At 36.8% G+C, this 26,635-nt stretch overlaps 1 protein-coding gene across 1 annotated transcript in view; it reads left to right on the forward strand.

Annotated features, from left to right (window-relative positions):
- Positions 1 to 26,635, forward strand: part of LOC117316268 (A disintegrin and metalloproteinase with thrombospondin motifs 3-like) — a 47,059-nt gene that overhangs the window by 12,384 nt on the left and 8,040 nt on the right. The window contains exons 10-21 of the mRNA XM_033870841.1: positions 889 to 1,024; positions 1,395 to 1,505; positions 2,167 to 2,309; positions 3,912 to 3,975; positions 4,545 to 4,650; positions 17,931 to 18,067; positions 19,312 to 19,438; positions 19,755 to 19,844; positions 20,576 to 20,739; positions 22,766 to 22,904; positions 23,694 to 23,826; positions 24,813 to 25,995. Coding sequence (XP_033726732.1) covers positions 889 to 1,024; positions 1,395 to 1,505; positions 2,167 to 2,309; positions 3,912 to 3,975; positions 4,545 to 4,650; positions 17,931 to 18,067; positions 19,312 to 19,438; positions 19,755 to 19,844; positions 20,576 to 20,739; positions 22,766 to 22,904; positions 23,694 to 23,826; positions 24,813 to 25,995 — 2,533 coding nt within the window. The remainder of the gene's footprint in view (positions 1 to 888; positions 1,025 to 1,394; positions 1,506 to 2,166; positions 2,310 to 3,911; positions 3,976 to 4,544; positions 4,651 to 17,930; positions 18,068 to 19,311; positions 19,439 to 19,754; positions 19,845 to 20,575; positions 20,740 to 22,765; positions 22,905 to 23,693; positions 23,827 to 24,812; positions 25,996 to 26,635) is intronic.

Here is a 26,635-nt window from a genome sequence, read left to right on the forward strand (position 1 = left end):
GTCCCTTGTCGGAATTATATTACACTGACAAATTGTGTTACGGAGTTAACAATCAATATGACGTACATAGATAACATGTATACGCCGCACGCGCGCTGTGACGCACCTGCCTCGTCCCGGCATCTAATTGGATCAGACGTTCGTGAGAGGGACACACTCGAAGTCTAATTCGATTCCAAAAAATTCTGCCCTGACATCCTCGACCTCCTTCAGAGCGTCCTTCATATCGTGAAGCTATGTGGTCGATACCAATCGGACAAAACGCCAGTAAACAGTAAAATCCATCTGATGTCTGGATTGTCAGTCTGTCAGCACTTAATTTCAGATCAATTTTCTTTAATATGTTTGAACGTTTGAAGCAGTTAAAACGGCCATAGCCTCGGATTTACTTGACGTAGCTGACGTGGATCGTTCTGGGTTTGTACCCAGCAGTTATCCTTGTAGAAACAGGTTTAAACAGCCTCCAGAATGGTTAATTAAAGAGCTATAAATATTTATAAAACGGAGAGAACATAAAGGCAAACGCTGATGTGCTGTTATCTGTTTAACTGCTGAAATGAGAACGTTTTAATATTTTGACACGGTCCACAGCGAACCATGCATTAAACTTCAAAAGCTATTCGTCGTCTGTTCTGATTTGCGTAGATGGTCAAAGAATTGTACAAAACGCACGATATGTTTACATATCAATAACAATTATTTAAATCAGAGCTAAAATTTGAATTTGAATTTATCATACAACTTATTCGTCCTTCTATTTCTATTCAGTATTTCAAAGGGTCTTAAGTGATGATAAAAGGATATAGGAGTCAACGAAATAGATGTCTTTTTCGCAGCACATCAATACAAAAGTAACTGCTTGATTTATCTGTTTTTGTTTCTTTATAGGGGTTTGACATGTTTAAACAACAACCCACTGACCCGAGAAAATACGGGTCACGTGACAGATCCTATTGGCGACCTTTGGTCTTTTGACCAGCAGTGTCGGTATGAGTTCGGCGGCAGGCACACGGCTTGCAGAGCGGTATATAATTTCATACACGCAAATTTTCATTGTCTCCCCTACCTGTTACTCTCCTGTCAATCTTGGTTTTTGATGCTACCCTTAACCCTTTTCGGACAATCTCTCTTGTTTTTATTTGTAGTTACATATTTGTCCTGTTGATATATTTGCGACAATAGTTGTCACACTAAAAAAACCTAAAATTGAAATAATAAGAAAATTGTTATCATTATGTCACTATGTATGATATTGTATTATATTCATTGTGTAATTTCATAAACGACGATGTGACCTTCCCCTTCTGCATATGAATACCGGTATGCTACTCGAATTAAGCAATATTAGTTTATGTACTGTTCATGTGATTGGTCTTTTGTTTAACCAACAATAGTATTACGGTGACCTTTGCGCCCAGCTATGGTGCGGTGACCGCAGTGGACGCCGAGTTTGCAAGACCAAGAGGGCAAGAGCACTAGAGGGTACATCATGTGGCACGGATAAGGTAAAGGACATTGCAACCTATCATATAGACTATATTTAGTCCAGTTACACAACCATTAGCAGGTTAATGAATATTTGAACATACTATGTGGAAGATGATGCCAATATGAGGGTTTGGGGCCTGGGGTAAGGTGTTGAAATGAGAAAAAGATTTAACAAATAAAAAAAAAATTCTAATAAAAGATACTAGACGTTTTTTTTTTTAGTTTTCAAATCTCTCTAAAGCCGCCAGTGTCCTATCACAGCGCATGTGGTAGCGGTTTAGGGATATCTTTATACAACAATTATTACAAACTAATTAATCACTTGAGATTGCAGGTGGTAGCTACTGCTGTCGGTATTTATCACTCAAGGTTTACAGTAACCTGCATGACATAGCTCAGACAAAACACATTTGCTTGAGGGGTTTCATCCGATAGTGTAAATTATGAAACTTGCTAAAAACTGCCAGAATTTCACCTATCAATCCAGATTTTGAAATTTATGTCAATTTATTTTCAACTCACTCCATCACCTAGCAGTATCTACATATTAGTCCTTAGCATCTGCTTGGAATCATAGAAGAAGGAATGGCTGTACTATTGTATCGAAATCGCAATCTATATTGAGTAATGGTAATATTTTGTCCCTTTTGTACAATCCTTTAACCCGTGTATTTTCAGTCTTGTAAGGAAGGAGTTTGCACTTACCATGGGCGGAAGGATCCGGTCAATGGAGGCTGGGGTGAATGGGCAGCTTGGGGGTCGTGTTCAAACGACTGTGGAGTTGGTCTCAAACAAAGAGCCCGTAGTTGTAACAACCCTATGTAAGTTTAGCTAAATACATGTCTTAGTAGAGAATAGGATTTTTCGCCATATTAGGTTACATGTATCTGCCATGTTTGAAATCAGATTTATACTTTTGAATAACTTTTGTAAATGAAATATGAAATATATACCAACATCTATTTTAAAACAATACTAAGTATAAAACAATAACTGGTATATATATATATATATATATGGTATGTTGGTATGTAATTTCCAACATGCCAAAATAGTGGACAGATTTGCATGCATTTTTTAGGATATCTGACACGATCACGATGGTATCACACAGCATGAATTTTCACCGAACCGTCAATACTGTGTGTTCTTGAAAAGTTAGGGTATTCTGAAAAGTTTAACCGATTAAATTGGGATCTGTGTATCTTAAAGACATTGCGAGCTTAATATTCTGTCTTGTGGTACAATCAGTGTATGCAATATATGTTTATATTCTTCGGACCAGATTATAATATATCATTAAGACCGTTAAAGACAAGAATGGTTTTATGGATGATAGTTCATTTGTCAAACCATTCGGCTGGAGTGTTATCACGAAGGTGATTTTCGAAACAGATGCATTGTAGGTCTAGTACTTTGATTTGGGATAATGAGGCAATACATGCGTTCCTGTACCGATGATGCATAGCAATACCGATTTGTACAGGTCATCGGTTGGTCCTTTTGATGATGTGATTAAACCCAGATTTGACCTAGATTTCTATAACCGATGTCGTCGTTGAAATAGAGGACGCTTACCCTGCCGGAGCAGTGGGTCTTCTTCCTTCTTTTGTTTTTAAAAGTTTCTCTATGAAAATCATTATTTGTTTTTTTTTTGCCTATATCGTGCCCTTGTTTTATCGATTTGTTTTGTTATTATGTAGGTATGATGTATACTAAATTTTTTTAGAACTTTCTAAAATTTTAACAGACGTATCATTATCTGACATGTTCTCACGCAAAACCTTGTTACATGTACCCAAGGGCTACATACGGATTACATGTTTATATGTATAGACACGGCATTTAACGGTATTTATGTACCTAGTAATATCATTGCATCTAACATTCTGGATAAATCAGAAATATTTTGTCTGGCCATATGACAGCTGTCGTGTAAACCAGTAATTTATCACTTCTTCCTTGCCTACTTCGGACTATATAAGAACACGTATATATCTTACGAATCCCTCAGTTTCTTAGAACTGAACACTTCAGTCCTACGCCTGAATACAAGCTGGAGATGCACTCTACTTCGGAGTCCATAGCCCTTCTATAGTCTACGGCAACAACAACAGCAATACACATATAAAGATAAATTATATCATAGGTCGTCTTTAGTAGTTCCAAAATTTGACAAGGCAAATTCGTTAAATAGTAATGTTATTTCAAAAACATCACTTTTTTATTTCCTTCGCCTTTAAGCCTTTAACTCTAATTGTACGGATATTTCAGCCCTTAACGATTTAATGGAAAAGGAATTCGTAAGCTTAAAAATTGCATGAATAAACCATTAATTTAAATGGCATTATTTTCAGTTTTGATAACTTTGTGTGTCATATTTCTTAACATGCGTAATATTTTTTGTCGTGGTTTATGTTCAGACCTCTGTATGGCGGCCGTTTATGTACTGGTGAAGATGAACAGATAGAGACTTGTACAAGTGAGGTAGTATCGAGTTGTTGATTTTATATTCAAAAATAAAATATTTGTACACGAATCATTTCTCTGTAATTTTCTACTGTCTTATCTGATAATTTCGCATGGAGTTCGATTGTATGGTAATTAACTCATCATTATTTGTTTACAATAGAAAATCGTCGTTGCATTTGTATCCTAATATCATTTCACCGAAGTCATTCTTCCTTGATATTAACTGCAATAATTCTTTAAACGAGAAGACATGGATTTGTAAGGTGTTCGCAAATATTTCTTAATAAGGGTAAATACCCGTCAATGATACGATTTTTATTTCTACTCAAGATATATTTGTAACGCGTGGGTGTGTTATGGAAACAGGAAAAAAAGTACCTTCGTTAGATTCGTCCGTTTCTTTAACCTTTTTTTTTATCCCTCTGTATGACGTAAACATGTCACATCTGCTTTGCAACTCTAAAGTCTAATTGTGTATCGGGAATTTATTCGAAGTTGTATCAGTTAAGACATAAATTATAGTAGCCAGTGCTTCCTATCAGAGACGATCCAATGAACAAATGATTTCATACTTTCACCTACAGGTCTGTACGTCCTATTCTGACATCCGGGCGTTACAGTGTACAGTTCTAGATGCCCTGCCAGTTCGCTCGTCCCGGAATACCTGGCTCCCCTATCAGACGGACAAAGGTAAGACATTTGTCAGTAACCAATACAAATGATACAAAGGCGTTAAGCTACATTGTAAACGTGGAATACTTGGAATGAGCGATTTCAACTAATTCTTCCGAAATGTCGTCTATTCATTGTTAACGGTATGTGCTACAAAATCAGTGTTCATTTTATGAGTTTTGAACTTCAGATAAACATATCCCTTCTATATGAATGATTATTTCATTGATATCAACATAGTAATTGACACTAAACACAACTTACATGTACCGATAATAACAATGCCAAAATTGCAAATACATGATGTTCAGGCACAACACCATATATGTCAGAGGTAGAGGTACATATACAGGTAAAGTCGGTATATATGTAATAAGTGCAGATGTGTCAGTGCAAACCAACGCTGCTTATATCACATCCGGTACAAATAATCAGAAAAACCAACACATGCTACATAACATCCAGTACAGATAGCCAGAACAAACCAACACAGCTAACATCAAATCTAGTACAGATAGTCAGAACACCAAACACAGCTAACATCACATCTAGTACAGATAGTCATACAAACCAACACAGTTAACATCACATCTAGTACAGATAGTCAGAACAAACTAACACAGCTAACATCACATCTAGTACAGATAGTCAAAACAAACCAACACAGCTAACATCACATCTAGTACAGATAGTCAAAACAAACCAACACAGCTAACATCACATCTAGTACAGATAGTCAAAACAAACCAACACAGCTAACATCACATCTAGTACAGATAGTCAAAACAAACCAACACAGCTAACATCACATCTAGTACAGATAGTCAGAACAACCAACACAGCTAACATAGCATCTGGTACAGATAGTCAGAACAAACTAACACAGTTAACATCACATCTAGTACAGATAGTCAGAACAACCAACACAGTTAACATCACATCTAGTACAGATAGTCAGAATAAACCAACACAGCTAACATCACATCTAGTAGAGATAGTCAGACCAACAAAGACAGTTAACATCACATCTAGTACAGATAGTCAGAACAAACCAACACAGCTAACATCACATCTAGTACCGATAGTCAGAACAAACCAACACAGCTAACATCACATCTAGTACAGATAGTCAGAACAAACCAACACAGCTAACATCACATCTAGTACAGATAGTCAGAACACACCAACACAGCTAACATCACATCTAGTACAGATAGTCAGAACAAACCAACACGGCTAACATCACATCTAGTACAGATAGTCAGAACAAACCAAAACAGCTAACATCACATCTAGTACAGATAGCCAGAACAAACCATCACAGCTAACATCACATCTAGTCAAGCTAGTCAGAACAAACAAACACAGCTAACATCACATCTCGTACAGATATTCAGAACAACCAACACAGCTAACATCACATCTAGTACAGATAGCCAGAACAAACCAACACAGCTAACATAGCATCTGGTACAGATAGTCAGAACAACCAACACAGTTAACATCACATCTAGTACAGATAGTCAGAATAAACCAACACAGCTTACATCACATCTAGTACATATAGTCAGAACAAACCAACAGAGTTAACATCACATCTAGTACAGATAGTCAGAACAACCAACACAGCTAAGATCACAACTAGTACAGATAGTCAGAACAACCAACACAGCTAACACCACATCTAGTACAGATAGTCAGACAAACAACACAGCTAACATCACAACTAGTACAGATAGTCAGAACAAACCAACACAGCTAACTTCACATCTAGTACAGATAGTCAGAACAAACCAACACAGCTAACATCACATCTAGTACAGATAGTCAGAACACACCAACACAGTTAACATCACATCTAGTACAGATAGTCAGAACAAACTAACACAGCTAACATCGCATCTAGTACAGATAGTCAGAACAAACTAACACAGCTAACATCACATCTAGTACAGATAGTCAGATAAACCAACACAGCTAACATCACAACTAGTACAGATAGTCAGAACAAATAGTCAGACAAACCAACACAGCTAACACCACATCTAGTACAGATAGTCAGAACAACCAACACAGTTAACATCACATCTAGTACAGATAGTCAGACAAACCAACACAGTTAACATCACATCTAGTACAGATAGTCAGAACAAACCAGCACAGCTAACATCACATCTAGTACAGATAGTCAGAACAAACCAACACAGCTAACATCACATCTAGTACAGATAGTCAGAACAACCAACACAGTTAACATCACATCTAGTACAGATAGTCAGACAAACCAACACAGTTAACATCACATCTAGTACAGATAGTCAGACAAACCAACACAGTTAACATCACATCTAGTACAGATAGTCAGACAAACCAACACAGTTAACATCACATCTAGTACAGATAGTCAGACAAACCAACACAGTTAACATCACATCTAGTACAGATAGTCAGACAAACCAACACAGCTAACACCACATCTAGTACAGATAGTCAGAACAACCAACACAGTTAACATCACATCTAGTACAGATAGTCAGACAAACCAACACAGTTAACATCACATCTAGTACAGATAGTCAGAACAAACCAGCACAGCTAACATCACATCTAGTACAGATAGTCAGAACAATCCAACACAGCTAACATCACATCTAATACAGATAGTCAGAACAACCAACACAGTTAACATCACATCTAGTACAGATAGTCATAACAAACCAGCACAGCTAACATCACATCTAGTACAGATAGTCAGAACAAACCAGCACAGCTAACATCACATCTAGTACAGATAGTCAGAACAAACCAGCACAGCTAACATCACATCTAGTACAGATAGTCAGAACAAACTAACACAGTTAACATCACACCTAGTACAGATAGTCAGAACAAAACAACACAGCTAACATAGCATCTGGTACAGATAGTCAGAACATACCAACACAGCTAACATCACATCTAGTACAGACAGTCAGAACACACCAACACAGCTAACATCACATCTAGTACAGATAGTCAGAACAAACTAACACAGCAAACATCACATCTAGTACAGATAGTCAGAACAAACCAACACAGCTAACATCACATCTAGTACAGATAGTCAGACAAACCAACACAGCTAACATCACATCTAGTACAGATAGTCAGAACAAACTAACACAGTTAACATCACATCTAGTACAGATAGTCAGAACAAAACAACACAGCTAACATAGCATCTGGTACAGATAGTCAGAACATACCAACACAGCTAACATCACATCTAGTACAGATAGTCAGAACAAACTAACACAGCTAACATCACATCTAGTACAGATAGTCAGAACAAACTAACACAGCTAACATCACATCTAGTACAGATAGTCAGAATAAACTAACACAGCAAACATCACATCTAGTAGAGATAGTCAAAACAACAAACACAGCTAACATCACATCTAGTACAGAAAGTCAGAACACATTAACACAGCTAACATCACATCTAGTACAGATAGTCAGAACAAACTAACACAGCAAACATCACATCTAATACAGATAGTCAGACAAACCAACACAGCTAACATCACATCTAATACAGATAGTCAGAACAAACCAACACAGCTAACATCAAATGTAGTACAGACAGTCAGAACAAACAAACACAGCTAACATCACATCTAGTACAGATAGTCAGAACACATTAACACAGTAAACATCACATCTAGTACAGATAGTCAGACAAACCAACACAGCTAACATCACATCTAGTACAGATAGTCGGAACATCCAACACAGCTAACATCACATCTAGTACAGATAGTCAGAACAAACCAACACAGCTAACATCACATCTAGTACAGATAGTCAGAACAAACTAACACAGCTAACATCACATCTAGTACATATAGTCAGAACAAACAAACCCAGCTAACATCATATCTAGTACAGATAGTAATACAAACCAACACAGCTAACATCACATCTAGTACAGAGAGTCAGAACAACCAACACAGCTAACATCACGTCTAGTACAGATAGTCAGAACAAACCAACACAGCTAACATCACATCTAATACAGATAGTCAGAATTCATTAACACAGCTAACATCACATCTAGTACAGAAAGTCGGAACATCCAACACAGCTAACATCACATCTAGTACAGATAGTCAGAACAAACCAATACAGCTAACATCATATCTAGTACAGATAGTCGGAACATCCAACACAGCTAACATCACATCTAGTACAGATAGTCAGAACAAACCAACACAGCTAACATCACATCTAGTACAGATAGTCAGAACAACCAACACAGCTAACATCACATCTAGTACATATAATCAGAACAAACTAACACAGCTAACATCGCATCTAGTACAGATAGTCATAACAAACCAACACAGCTAACATCACATCTAGTACAGACAATCAGAACAACCAACACAGCTAACATCACATCTAGTACAGATAGTCAAAACAACCAACACAGCTAACATCACATCTAGTACAGATAGTCAGACAAACCAACACAGCTAACATCACATCTAGTACAGATAGTCAGACAAACAACACAGCTAACATCACATCTAGTACAGATAGTCAGACAAACAACACAGCTAACATCACATCTAGTACAGATAGTCAGAACAAACCAACACAGCTAACATCACATCTAGTACAGATAGTCAGAACAAACTAACACAGCAAACATCACATCTAGTAGAGATAGTCAAAACAACAAACACAGCTCACATCACATCTAGTACAGATAGTCGGAACAAACCAACACAGTTAACATCACATCTAGTACAGATAGTCAGAACAAACCAACACAGCTAACATCACATCTAGTACAGATAGTCAGAACAAACCAACACAGCTAACATCACATCTAATACAGATAGTCAGACAAACCAACACAGCTAACATCACATCTAATACAGATAGTCAGACAAACCAACACAGCTAACATCACATCTAGTACAGATAGTCAGAACAAACCAACACAGCTAACATCAAATGTAGTACAGACAGTCAGAACAAACAAACACAGCTAACATCACATCTAGTACAGATAGTCAGAACACATTAACACAGTAAACATCACATCTAGTACAGATAGTCAGACAAACCAACACAGCTAACATCACATCTAGTACAGATAGTCGGAACATCCAACACAGCTAACATCACATCTAGTACAGATAGTCAGAACAAACCAACACAGCTAACATCACATCTAGTACAGATAGTCAGAACAAACTAACACAGCTAACATCACATCTAGTACATATAGTCAGAACAAACAAACCCAGCTAACATCATATCTAGTACAGATAGTAATACAAACCAACACAGCTAACATCACATCTAGTACAGAGAGTCAGAACAACCAACACAGCTAACATCACATCTAGTACAGACAGTCAGACAAACAAACACAGCTAACATCACGTCTAGTACAGATAGTCGGAACATCCAACACAGCTAACATCACATCTAGTACAGATAGTCAGAACAAACCAATACAGCTAACATCATATCTAGTACAGATAGTCAGAACACATTAACACAGCTAACATCACATCTAGTACAGATAGTCAGAACAAACCAACACAGCTAACATCACATCTAGTACAGATAGTCAGAACAAACCAACACAGCTAACATCACATCTAGTACAGATAGTCAGAACAAACCAACACAGCTAACATCACATCTAGTACAGATAGTCAGAACAACCTAACACAGCTAACATCACATCTAGTACAGATAGTCAGAACAACCAACACAGCTAACATCACATCTAGTACAGATAGTCAGAACAAACCAACACAGCTAACATCACATCTAGTACAGATAGTCAGAACAAACCAACACAGCTAACATCACATCTAGTACAGACAGTCAGAACAAACCAACACAGCTAACATCACATCTAGTACAGATAGTCAGAACAAACCAACACAGCTAACATCACATCTAGTACAGATAGTCAGACAAACCAACACAGCTAACATCACATCTAGTACAGATAGTCAGACAAACAACACAGCTAACATCACATCTAGTACAGATAGTCAGAACAAACCAACACAGCTAACATCACATCTAGTACAGATAGTCAGACAAACCAACACAGCTAACATCACATCTAGTACAGATAGTCAGACAAACAACACAGCTAACATCACATCTAGTACAGATAGTCAGAACAACCAACACAGCTAACATCACATCTAGTACAGATAGTCAGAACAACCAACACAGCTAACATCACATCTAGTAGAGATAGTCAGACAAACCAACACAGATAACATCACATCTAGTAGAGATAGTCAGACAAACCAACACAGCTAACATCACATCTAGTACAGAAAGTCAGAACAAACCAGCACAGCTAACATCACATCTAGTACAGAAAGTCAGAACAAACTAACATAACAAACATCACATCTAGTACAGAGAGTCAGAACAAACCAACACAACTAACATCACATCTAGTACAGATAGTCAGACAAACAACACAGCTAACATCATTATCTAGTACAGATAGTCAGACAAACCAACACAGCTAACATCACATCTAGTACAGATAGTCAGACAAACAACACAGCTAACATCACATCTAGTACAGATAGTCAGACAAACAACACAGCTAACATCACATCTAGTACAGATAGTCAGAACAAACTAACACAGCTAACATCACATCTAGTACAGATAGTCAGAACAAACTAACACAGCTAACATCACATTTAGTACAGATAGTCAGAACAACAAACACAGCTAACATCACATCTAGTACAGATAGTCAGAACACATTAACACAGTTAACATCACATCTAGTACAGATAGTCAGACAAACCAACACAGCTAACATCACATCTAGTACAGATAGTCGGAACATCCAACACAGCTAACATCACATCTAGTACAGAGAGTCAGAACAAACCAACACAGCTAACATCACATCTAGTACAGATAGTCAGAACAACCAACACAGCTAACATCACATCTAGTACATATAGTCAGAACAAACTAACACAGCTAACATCGCATCTAGTACAGATAGTCAGAACAAACCAACACAGCTAACATCACATCTAGTACAGACAATCAGAACAACCAACACAGCTAACATCACATCTAGTACAGATAGTCAAAACAACCAACACAGCTAACATCACATCTAGTACAGATAGTCAGACAAACCAACACAGCTAACATCACATCTAGTACAGATAGTCAGACAAACAACACAGCTAACATCACATCTAGTACAGATAGTCAGACAAACAACACAGCTAACATCACATCTAGTACAGATAGTCAGAACAACCAACACAGCTAACATCACATCTAGTACAGATAGTCAGACAAACCAACACAGCTAACATCACATCTAGTACAGATAGTCAGACAAACCAACACAGCTAACATCACATCTAGTACAGATAGTCAGACAAACCAATACAGCTAACATCACATCTAGTACAGATAGTCAGAACAAACTAACACAGTTAACATCACATCTAGTATAGATAGTCAGAACAAACTAACACAGCTAACATCACATCTAGTACAGATAGTCAGAATAAACTAACACAGCAAACATCACATCTAGTAGAGATAGTCAAAACAACAACACAGCTAACATCACATCTAGTACAGATAGTCAGAACACATTAACACAGCTAACATCACATCTAGTACAGATAGTCAGAACAAACTAACACAGCAAACATCACATCTAGTAGAGATAGTCAAAACAACAAACACAGCTCACATCACATCTAGTACAGATAGTCGGAACAAACCAACACAGCTAACATCACATCTAGTACAGATAGTCAGACAAAACAACACAGCTAACATCACATCTAGTACAGATAGTCAGACAAACCAACACAGCTAACATCACATCTAGTACAGATAGTCAGAACAAACCAACACAGCTAACATCACATCTAGTACAGACAGTCAGAACAACACATTAACACAGCTAACATCACATCTAGTACAGATAGTCAGAACACATTAACACAGCTAACATCACATCTAGTACAGATAGTCAGACAAACCAACACAGCTAACATCACATCTAGTACAGATAGTCAGAACAATCCAACACAGCTACATCACATCTAGTACAGATAGTCAGAACAAACCAACACAGCTAACATCACATCTAGTACAGATAGTCAGACAAACCAACACAGCTAACATCACATCTAATACAGATAGTCAGAACAAACTAACACAGCTAACATCACATCTAGTACAGATAGTCAGAACAAACTAACACAGCTAACATCACATCTAGTACAGATAGTCAGAACAAACAAACCCAGCTAACATCACATCTAGTGCAGATAGTAATACAAACCAACACAGCTAACATCACATCTAGTACAGAGAGTCAGAACAACCAACACAGCTAACATCACATCTAGTACAGACAGTCAGACAAACCAACACAGCTAACATCACATCTAATACAGATAGTCAGAACAAACCAACACAGTTAACATCACATCTAGTACAGATAGTCAGAACAAACTAACACAGCTAACATCACATCTAGTACAGATAGTCAGAACAAACCAACACAGCTAACATCACATCTAATACAGATAGTCAGAACAACCAACACAGCTAACATCACATCTAGTACAGATAGTCAGAACAAACCAACACAGCTAACATCACATCTAGTAGAGATAGTCAGAACAACAAACACAGCTAACATCACATCTAGTACAGATAGTCAGAACAAACCAACACAGCTAACATCACATCTAGTAGAGATAGTCAGACAAACCAACACAGCTAACATCACGTCTAGTACAGATAGTCAGAACAAACCAGCACAGCTAACATCACATCTAATACAGATAGTCAGAACAACCAGCACAGCTAACATCACATCTCGTACAGATAGTCAGAACAACCAACACAGCTAACATCACATCTAGTACAGATAGTCAGACAAACAACACAGCTAACATTACATCTAGTACAGATAGTCAGGACAAACCAACACAGCTAACATCACATCTAGTACAGACAGTCAGACAAACCAGCACAGCTAACATCACATCTAGTACAGATAGTCAGAACAAACCAACACAGCTAACATCACATCTAGTACAGATAGTCAGAACAAACTAACACAGCAAACATCACATCTAGTAGAGATAGTCAGACAACCAACACAGCTAACATCACATCTAGTACAGACAGTCAGAACAAACTAACACAGCTAACATCACATCTAGTACAGATAGTCAGAACAAACTAACACAGCTAACATCACATCTAGTACAGATAGTCAGAACAAACTAACACAGCTAACATCACATCTAGTACAGATAGTCAGAACAAACTAACACAGTTAACATCACATCTAGTACAGATAGTCAGAACAAACCAACACAGCTAACATCACATCTAGTACAGATAGTCAGAACACATTAACACAGCTAACATCACATCTAGTACAGATAGTCGGAACATCCAACACAGCTAACATCACATCTAGTACAGATAGTCAGAACAAACCAATACAGCTAACATCACATCTAGTACAGATAGTCAGAACAAACCAACACAGCTAACATCACATCTAGTACAGATAGTCAGAACAAACTAACACAGCTAACATCACATCTAGTACAGATAGTCAGAACAAACTAACACAGCTAACATCACATTTAGTACAGATAGTCAGAACAACAAACACAGCTAACATCACATCTAGTACAGATAGTCAGAACACATTAACACAGTTAACATCACATCTAGTACAGATAGTCAGACAAACCAACACAGCTAACATCACATCTAGTACAGATAGTCGGAACATCCAACACAGCTAACATCACATCTAGTACAGATAGTCAGAACAAACCAACACAGCTAACATCACATCTAGTACAGATAGTCAGAACAACCAACACAGCTAACATCACATCTAGTACATATAGTCAGAACAAACTAACACAGCTAACATCGCATCTAGTACAGATAGTCATAACAAACCAACACAGCTAACATCACATCTAGTACAGACAATCAGAACAACCAACACAGCTAACATCACATCTAGTACAGATAGTCAGAACACCAAACACAGCTAACATCACATCTAGTACAGATAGTCAGACAAACCAACACAGCTAACATCACATCTAGTACAGATAGTCAGACAAACAACACAGCTAACATCACATCTAGTACAGATAGTCAGAACAACCAACACAGCTAACATCACATCTAGTACAGATAGTCAGAACAACCAACACAGCTAACATCACATCTAGTACAGATAGTCAGACAAACAACACAGCTAACATCACATCTAGTACAGATAGTCAGAACAAACCAACACAGCTAACATCACATCTAGTACAGATAGTCAGACAAACCAACACAGCTAACATCACATCTAGTACAGATAGTCAGACAAACCAACACAGCTAACATCACATCTAGTACAGATAGTCAGAACAACCAACACAGCTAACATCACATCTAGTACAGATAGTCAGAACAACCAACACAGCTAACATCACATCTAGTAGAGATAGTCAGACAAACCAACACAGATAAGATCACATCTAGTAGAGATAGTCAGACAAACCAACACAGCTAACATCACATCTAGTACAGAAAGTCAGAACAAACCAGCACAGCTAACATCACATCTAGTACAGAAAGTCAGAACAAACTAACATAACAAACATCACATCTAGTACAGATAGTCAGAACAACCAACACAGCTAACATCACATCTAGTACAGATAGTCAGAACAAACTAACACAGCTAACATCACATCTAGTACAGACAGTCAGAACAAATCAACACAGCTAACATCACATCTAGTACAGATAGTCAGACAAACCAACACAGCTAACATCACATCTAGTACAGATAGTCAGAACAAACTAACACAGTTAACATCACATCTAGTACAGATAGTCAGAACAAACTAACACAGCTAACATCACATCTAGTACAGATAGTCAGAACAAACCAACACAGTTAACATCACATCTAGTACAGATAGTCAGAACAACAAACACAGCTAACATCACATCTAGTACAGATAGTCAGAACACACCAACACAGCTAACATCACATCTAGTACAGATAGTCAGACCAACCAACACAGCTAAAATAACATCTAGTACACACAGTCAGAACAAATCAACACAGCTAACATCACATCTAGTACAGATAGTCAGACAAACCAACACAGCTTACATCACATCTAGTACAGATAGTCAGAACAAATCAACACAGCTAACATCACATCTAGTACAGATATTCAGACCAACCAACACAGCTAAAAAAAACATCTAGTATAGATAGTCAGAACAAACGAACACAGCTAACATCACATCTAGTACAGATAGTCAGAACAAACCAACACAGCTAACATCACATCTAGTACAGATAGTCAGAACAAACCAACACAGCTAACATCACATCTAGTACAGATAGTCAGAACAAATTAACACAGCTAACATCACATCTAGTACAGATAGTCAGACAAACTAATACAGCTAACATCACATCTAGTACAGATAGTCAGAACAACCAACACAGCTAACATCACATCTAGTAGAGATAGTCAGAACAAACTAACACAGCTAACATCACATCTAGTACAGATAGTCAGACCAACCAACACAGCTAACATCACATCTAGTACAGATAGTCAGAACAAACCAACACAGCTAACATCACATCTAGTACAGATAGTCAGAACAAACCAACACAGCTAACATCACATCTAGTACAGATAGTCAGAACAAACCAACACAGCTAACATCACATCTAGTACAGATAGTCAGAACAAACCAACACAGCTAACATCACATCTAGTACAGATAGTCAGAACAATCCAATACGGCTAACATCACATCTAGTACAGATAGTCAGAACAAACCAACACAGCTAACATCACATCTAGTACAGATAGTCAGAACAAACCAACACAGCTAACATCACATCTAGTACAGATAGTCAGAACAACCAACACAGCTAACATCACATCTAGTACAGATAGTCAGAACAAACCAACACAGCTAACATCACATCTAGTACAGATAGTCAGAACAAACCAACACAGCTAACATCACATCTAGTACAGATAGTCAGAACAAACCAACACAGTTAACATCACATCTAGTACAGATAGTCAGAACAACCAACACAGTTAACATCACATCTAGTACCGATAGTCAGAACAAATAAACACGGCTAACATCACATCTAGTACAGATAGTCAGAACAAACAAACACAGCTAACATCACATCTAGTACCGATAGTCAAAACAACTAACACGGCTAACATCACAGATAGTACAGATAGTCAGAGCAAACTACCACATGTAAGCCAAGTCACAAAACAACACATACGTAAGCACCGAACAACACAAACACAACCAACACAAACAAGTAGGAACAAAGCAACCGACCCTTAAATATCACAAACAGCAAAGGTAACGGTAAAGCATGAAGGAATGCCGTCGCGAGTCTTCAACAAACCTTGTTGTAAGTTCACATTACAATTAATGCAAAATTCAGACGTTTTCTTGTATGTAACCGAAATAAAACAAAGATTAATAATATTTCACTTAGATATATGATATGTAACTCAGATATATAATTTATACCTCAAATGTATAATATGTTACTCATATATTTGATATACTGTATGATTAAGATATATAATTTGTAACTCGGATGTACAAATGTATAATATGTAACTCTGATATATCATATGTAACTCAGATATATAATTTGTAACTCGGATATTTAATATGTAACTCTGATATATCATTTGTAACTCAGATATATAATTTGTAACTCGGATGTTTAATATGTAACTCTGATATATAATTTGTAACTCAGATATATAATTTGTAACTCGGATATTTAATATGTAACTCTGATATATCATGTGTAACTCAGATATATAATTTGTAACTCGGATGTTTAATATGTAACTCTGATATATAATTTGTAACTCAGATGTATAATATGTAACTCAGATCAATAGTTTGTAACTCAGATACATCATATATAATTAAGATATATAATTGGTAACTCGGATGTATAATATGTAACTCTGATATATCAGCCGTAACTCGGATGTAAACTATGTTACTCAGATATATCATATGTAACTAAGATATAGTATTTAACTCATATATATATATAATCAAATTACAATAAACAAGTACAATGCAATGTTTTCCATCTCATTCGTTTATCTGCGGTTGGGCTTGACGTGTGACAGAGGAACTTCTTTGTTCTCTAACCTGTATATCTAACACTACCGGGGAAATAGCAACATTCAGGGACATCCCCATGGATAACGGCACGCCCTGCAAATACGACCCACCTTACGGGATCTGCATGGATGGAAAATGTGTGGTACGTGACAAAATGTGTGTTTTATGTCACTACAAATTGTGTGCAGTACGCTTAGAAAGTTTGCAAAATGCTCCAAAGTATGTGTGTGTCGTAACTAAACACTGTGCTGCATGTCACATGGTATGTACGGCGTCAAAATTGCGCGAGTCATTTGAAATGTTCTTATCAATTGCAGAATGACAGCTTACAATTTTGACAATGATAAATTGATGTTTGTAGAGCAATCTGCTTAAGAAATTACAAAAATGTTATGAACCTGGTTTCCCCAAGACTGGTTGTATTTATCAACATCGGCCCATATTGTAATGGTTCGTCCCTGGCTTTTTATCAGTAGATATTTCCCGAGGACTTCTGTCAATCCTTTCAGCCAAGCGCTTAAAAAGAAATATAATTTAACTTGCTTCACATGATTTGTATAACAGGGCCTTTAATGATTCCCATTTTGTTTTTGTTAAGATTTTTTGTTGAATTTATAACCATTGTTTACATCTGGTGTGAAGCTAAGTACCCTTTAATCCAAAATGCGTGTGTTCATGCGATTGATTGATTTTTTTCCAATATCCCACTATAAATCATGTTTGGATTACTGCATTGTCCTTCCTTATCCATTACCTATCTATTATATAATGTGGTATTTTTTGCACCCTTTTCTATAACTGTTGATAGAAGAACAGACATAGGATAGCATGTCGCTTAAATTTATGCTTTAACAAGTTTTATAATTGACTAGGCATAATACATTTCTTTGTTTGGAATCACCCATTTGTTTGTGTAAGGCCATTTCGAACAATAGACTAATCCAACAAATAGTAAAAACTTACATATCTCAGACATGCCATTCATGGTAGAAATGATTTATAGTTCACAGGTATGATATATATTGATACTGGAGTGTGTAGCTTTGCAGTATATGTACATTCATGCACAACATCGAGGAAAATGAACAGGCAGTTCTCGGGGAAATATAACGCAATTACATTAAGGAAAGTGATAAAGTTTGGTATTATCATATATACATTCTCATTCATGCATTTTCTATGGTGACATTTGCAGTATGTACGGCATGAGAAGAAATACAATGATGTAATATTAAATTGATAAAAAAAAAATATCAAATTCAAAATATAATCAATCACTGATATTAATTTGATATATTCCGGGAAATATAATTTGTTTTATATATAATCAATATAATTCAATTCAATACAGATGTTGTAATGGAGTAAATGTTATTCCTTTGCCAGGCAGTCGGATGTGATGGAGTCATCAACTCTACTATAACTGAGGATGATTGTGGTGTGTGTGGCGGTAACGGTTCCGACTGTAAAACGGTCAAAGGTCAATTCCGCCGGAAGTTGGCATATGCCGGACGTACGTATCGCAGCGAATACGTAATTCTATTCAATCATATTATTTGTAATTTCCCTTATGTGTTAATTAGGACGTTATGTTTCTTGTGAAACAAAATAAAAATAACGTTCTTGTGACGGACATAAGTAATTTACACATGACAGAAAAGAGTAACGTCATATCATTTGACCGTATAATACGATGCCTCTCACATGGATGCAGTGCGTGGAAGTAGGTGTCATTCAAGAATCGACAAGACTAAAATCGCTGCTGCCTACTAATATAATAAGTAACATGTTCAAATGAATATTCAAATAAATTATTAAATTATTTCCAGGCAATGACGTGTACGAGAAAATCCTTGTCCTCCCAAAGGGATCACGCGGGATCAACGTGACCGAATCAAAACGGTCCCCACACTTCCTCGGTAAGATACAACAATGTAACCATGGTAACCTCACTCTATTGTTTAAATTATGTTTCAATGTAAATAACGCAAACGTATTAAAATCTAGCATGATACATTTGCATAAGTGATGGTAATAGGAAACCGTAACCTGGCACTGTATTCCTCATAAGACATAAATCTTAGACTGGAGTTGATAAACTAAACAATTCTTAACAAACCAGGAAAAATATTGAAGTATTCCGAAATCTCTGGAATATTCATTGTACTAATACTATGGCATTTGCTAGATAGGTTTAGACCGTATATAAACTAAACCATTCTTAACAAACCAGAGAAAATGTTAAAGTATTCCGAAATCTCTGGGATATTCATTGTACTAATGCCATAGCATTGCTAGATAGGTTTAGATCGTATATAAACTAAACTCTGAATAATTTTAGCGATTCTGGACATTAAATGAAATAAATTATTGAAGTATTCCCGATAACCCATATACTCGCCTTTCATATCCGTTTAGCTTCATCATGGTCATTCTATTTTACGAGTTTATGTAGTTTTGAATATGTCTTCAATGTATATTTCTCAACTGGTCAGAACACCTTACTCATAAACAGTTGAGATATCTATACCACTATAGTGCCAAGTCTATACCCCCATGGGGTCAACGAAACCATCGCCAGTCTATGAAAATCCACTTCATGGTCCTCCGATGATACCTTGCGTATAATACATACCATTATTTTTCACAGCTTTAAAAGACCCATATTACGGTTCGTATCCATTAAATGGATATGGAAAGCCAGGGTCATCCAAAAAGTTCGTCGCTAATGGCGCATGGTTTGTATATACGTCAAAATGGAATTTGGAGAGTTTGGAGTCCATTGGTCCACTGAGGAAGGAACTCCACTTGCTGGTAAGTTTAACTTAATGCTAAATATAACTACATAGCATAAACATTGTTAAATAATGTTTGGTGAGGGTAGGACAGTCTTGTAGGTTTAACTTACTTCTAAAGATATATGCAAAGTTAAAAAAAGTGGTTAAATAATGACTGGTTGGCACAATCTGCTAAGTCGAACTTACTGCTAAATATATGTGCATAGTCATAGACATTGTTCAATATGGTGAGCTACAGCTACAGCTACATTTATTAAAGGATTGGAAAAAAGCGGCGTAATGAAGACTATTTAAGAAAGGAGATCAATGGAATTTTATAGAGATATAGATCTCAACATACATATCGAAATTATCCCCTCTTCTCTATAAGGTATATCTGTTCTAACGTGGGCGTTGTATCAAGGTTTCGCTGGGTAAAACGGCGAACGTTACACAGAGGTGTTACTATGCAAAACGAGGAACGTTATATTAACGTTTTCATATGTTAAATGATGTGCGACATTTGTTTTTTGTATTTTGCCTGTGGAAAATGATAGACCTTGCATTAACGTTTAGCTGTATAACATTTTCAGAAGTGTTATAACAAGTATGTTGTGACAGCAACTTGATGACAATGATTTACTGGATAATGACAAAGCTAGACGCAGAGATTAATCGAGATCGGTCATTTTACTGACCCTTTACTATGTACTATACTCTTCTTTGATATCGTTCAATATAACAATCATACGTGTGAAAACACACAAATGCTCCAATATCAACATTGACATTTCTGTTTCGAATTTTTTGAGCCGGTATTATATTGTGAAATACAAGCTTCGTAGACGAGCATTTTACATCGACCCTGTAATATTCCAGTGCCTCGTTAAATATAGTATAGTATTATCATCCCCTTTTAAATGAATTTGCTTTGTTAAGGGTCATCTATATAGCAGAATAGTGTTGAATTTCAAACACGAATAAATACCTTAAGATTTGCACAAAAAATGTCATGTAATATACCAAAATGTTTGTTTGGACATGTAGCTTCTTACAATCACAAATATTATGCTATAGATGCTACCAGTTTCTTCTATAGAGTAACTTTGTGGTCAGATTTGGCATGGAATAATTCTAAGTCACGCAAATGATCAAACCTGAAAAATAGCCATGCTGTTATGTTCACAAGTGTCTATAGCACAGGATAGGAGCATTTGTTAGACCAGATTTTACTTTATGTACGTATAAATACTTATTTTGTTTTGACCTTGAAATGCAAATGGCGGCTGAGAATAATATTACACAAATATGGCTTACAGGAGGCATTTCAGTCAATAACAAAACTCCTATATCGTACTTTTAAGACATCTCATCAAAGTAACATGAACATTTTAATGTCAATTTGTTAAACTGGTGAGTTTGCAGCCTTTTTCAGAAATGGGCATATTTTACCCAAAACTCAGCGGTTGAACATTTTTTCATAAAAGCAGTCTTCTTGCCACTTCAAGAATACTTTATAATGTCTAATAAGAGCATTTTTGATGTTTTAAATACCTTCTTATATGCCATATTTGTGTGATATCATTCACGACCGCCATTTGCAATTCAAGGTCAAAATAAAAACAGCGTTTATACATATGATAACGTAAAAGCTGGTCAAACCAATGCTCCTATATTGTGCTTTAGATACTTGTGAGCAAAACGACATGGCAAGTTTGCGTAATATATGGGATACAAATTAGTTAATTATGTCCCCCTGAAACATGCATTTTTCTGACGTTTTGTTGAAATTTACAAACAGCTTAACAAATTACATGTCAACAGCAAGTCCCAGGGTTTACCATGATACATACTAAACGTTCATCATGCTACTTCTGTGACATTGCACCATAATAGGGATTTATAGGCCTGTAAAATATCAATGTTTTGACTGGATTTGCTGTTTAGATGCCCCTTAAGTTGGATAATCTGTAAAAACTTAGCAATTTGTCAAGAGAGTCTGAACTTATACGTCCTTAACCGTACGAATGATACATTTAAGTCGGAGATATCCTGATTTTCAGGTTTATCCACAAAATGCCAAAGAAGAGGCCGATATCCATTATTCGTACACTGTCATGAAAGACGATTATACTTACGAGAAAAACATTTTTGAATGGAAGTACGAGGGTTGGACGGACTGCAGTGTAACTTGTGGTACAGGTAAGGCTTTAGAGGTCACTACTAAAACGTTATACACCACATGATTTAGTATTCTGTATATCTGGTTACCTAGCGGGTGTATTCTTAAGGTTTGCTTTTTTCGCTTTGAAAACAGCTATTATGTATTTGTGTCTATTTGAAATCTATGCAAAAAAACTTATGTACGGTGGTTACATAATTTAACGCATATTTTAAAATGTCATTTATAACTACCTCATTAAAGAGTATTGTTATTAATGTAAAACAAAAACTGAAACATGTTTTAATGTAATCGCCTTACAGAGGTGTTACAAACTGGTAATGTTTCATTCCCATTGCGTTTTTTCACGCTTTTTGCATAACCCTGCTGTTAAATACTATTTGCGTGAAGCCATGTAACTGGGCTATATTGTAGAATATGCATTTGAGATTGTTTGGTTACATATTTAAACCAAATTAGGATATTGTTCCATTTGTATTTGTACATTTTAGCGAACAATTTGAAATTTAAGATATGTACATTGAACATAACATATCGTGCAATAAGATGTATACATTGAATAGAACATATTGTAATAAAAGATATTTACATTGAACTGAACATATCGTAATTGAGGATATTTACATTGAAACCACATTGCTGTTAATTGGGTATTGATGAATATTTCTTATATTTATTCCTGCTATTTAAAAGCCGCTTTCAACTAGTGTTTGTTATATAAAGTTGATACAATACGTTGAACACATAAACTCAAAGCTTATTACACAACACAACAAAGGTTGATCTCCTTCGGACATTGTTTTCTGCAGGTGTTCAGAGCCTGGTATACGGCTGTTACAGTAAAGAAAATGCAACCAAAGTTGACGATGAACAATGCAAATATTTAGAAGGAAAAGACAGCGAACCCGTTAAATGCGAAAGGATGCAATGCAGTGCATTCACGTAAGTCATTGTTATATAATTAACCATTGTTTTTTGAAATCATGTATTTCTAGCTCCCCCGTAAACTGTTTAGAACCTGTATCGTTTTACAATTTACAACCAATTCTTGCGACAGTGTTATGCATTAAATATGGATAGCAAGATATGACATTCAAGATACAGCACAGATAATAAAGGGCAAATATGGTTTATTCCTATTTTTAATCAAAGAAGAAGATTTACTGTTTAGTTCTCTGTGTTAACGACCTCGCCTCGCAACATGTACAGTCGTTCAAAGCCGGATACTTGGAGTGGCATGGCGGTAAAGAAAGGGCAAATGTAGAAAACAGAGATATTTCAAATATGACAATGCGAGCAGCGGTTAGGTTCTGATTTTGTTTCCAATCCGCAAATGTCTTTGGACAGAAAATGCAGATGATCATACCAAATAAATGGTAGGAATGGAGAAAGTAATGCCATTTGCCTCCTGACGTCTGGCAGGAGTAAGAATAAAACGCTGTAAGCCGGTATAAAAAAACCTTTATTGTCATCCTTACGTATAGTTACCGACTGTTACTAACTGTAGATAGGGATTCCACTGTTACCGATTTAATGTCGTGTACAAGTGTATTTACATAATATTAATAATGAATAAAGTAATTCTATGGAATTGCCTACCGCTTTATCAACTAAATTGTAACTCAACAATACATTTGTCTATGTGAGACGAGAATATTAAGTCCTATGTTCATCAGGAAAAACTCGTCCAGTATGTTTTCCGTGGTCATATCCCTTGATTTAACATTTGTTTACATGACGTGTGTCGTCGTTAGAGAAGAATGTGTTTACCATTCCGGATCACCTGGTCATAGTATCCTGGGAATTCGCCAAGGTTGTTCTTGGATATTTATATATTACAACAAGGCTGACATGTCGGTATCCCAATATTATTATTTTTTTTACGTTGTAAGTTCTATTTTTTAATTTGTTTATGCGTTTACTTGTAGATACTACTGGACGATGTTGGTTGAATGGAGTGAGTGTTCTGCCACCTGTGGAGACAATGGTACTCAGACACAGATGTATACGTGTGAAATGCGCAACTCTGACGGTACCGGAGATGAGGTAGATCTTTCAATGTGTAGTGGTCTGCCACATCCGAACTACACACGTGCTTGTAATCGGATACCTTGTGTGAACCCCACAGTTCCCGACATTTTTAAGTGGATCGTTTACAACTGGAGCGAGTGTAGCACCACGTGCGGTGACCATGGTGTCCAGATGGCCACAGTCGAATGCATCAGACTTGCCGTTGACAATATAACAGAGGTAGTTGATGATGGTTTCTGTTTGAATGAGTCGGAACCGAATAGGACACGATCGTGCTCCCTGGAACAATGTGTTGAATATACATATCAATGGATTTTGTCAGATTGGAGTGGATGTAGTGTTAGTTGTGGGGAAGGGGTGGAGAGATTGTGGTATGTATGTGAGAGGGAATCAGTAGGGGCCTTTGAGGCTGTATCAGGGACGTTCTGTGATAGTTTACCGAGTCCAAATTCAACTCGTCCTTGTGCAAGGGACCCATGCTATCACTACCAATGGAGTGCTTATCAATGGAGCGAGTGTTCCACCACGTGTGGTGATGACGGTGTGCTTGAAGTTATGTTTGTATGTGACCAAATATCACCTGACAATGAAAGTATCACTGTTACTGTAAATAATAGATATTGCAACAACATTCCAAGACCAAAGTCTACAAAAACTTGCAACCGAATACCTTGTTACACTCATGAATGGGTCGTAAACAGCACGGAGTGCAGCGAAAGTTGTGGTGACGAAGGAATTTTAGACATGGTGTACGCATGTCAGAAAATACATGGAAATGGTACGCTTCTAGAATACGTAGACAATGAAAATTGCTATGAAAATGAGCGACCGGAAGTAGAAACTGCTTGCAACAGAATTCCATGTCCGGTGCAGACATACACCTGGAAGACATTTGATTGGGTGCCGTGTTCACATTTATGTGGGTCCGACGGCATTCAGATCCCGATACTTAGCTGTCAGACATCAGAAGCTGAAGAGGTTGACCCTACACTGTGTGGACCTGTGACGTCACCACCGACAGCATTAGAGTGCAACAGATTTCCATGCCCTAGGGAATGGCAGTCTAGCGAATGGTCAAAGGTACGTAAGCTGTTTGCCTGTCGTCTCGGTCTAGATCTTGGGAGTTAATACTGTACTGTTAGTCCTTTATCTGTCCCACAGGGGTTTGACACGTTCCCATGACCTAGAATACAAAAAAAAAAAATAAAACTCTTGAACCCGACCCCTTGATCATATATTATTGACAAGGACAGGAACATCGTCTTTCAAAATTCAAGGCATGTTATTTTGTTTAAGTTCAATATTGACCACAAATGAAGTCCGACTTTTTCCATCTATGAGTGACTTGAACAATAGTATACGCCCTTCCAGTGAAACAAGACATGACATAAGTTTGAGTCAGAATTTTATATTTACGAGATTCTAGGTTGACATATGCTATACATAGGGCACCGGTGCAAAGTCCCTAATGAAAACACCTGTTTTTTTTTTTGTTTTTTTTTTTTGCACTTTGTCACACCAAATGAAGCTTGATATAGGAAAGTGTCAAGTCCCTGTGGTTTTACTGACTCATCAAATTTTGGCGCTAACTTCTTAACAATTTTCTGTTATTATTAGACGTCAAAGGGGCCTACGTAATAAGTAATTTGTCTGTCTATGGTGAGTGATAAGTTTGTGTACAAGAAATATCCTTCCAATAAGTTTAGTTCATAATCACACC

This window comes from Pecten maximus, chromosome 1 (assembly GCF_902652985.1).
Source record: "Pecten maximus chromosome 1, xPecMax1.1, whole genome shotgun sequence".
NCBI classification, from domain to species: Eukaryota; Metazoa; Mollusca; class Bivalvia; order Pectinida; family Pectinidae; genus Pecten; species Pecten maximus.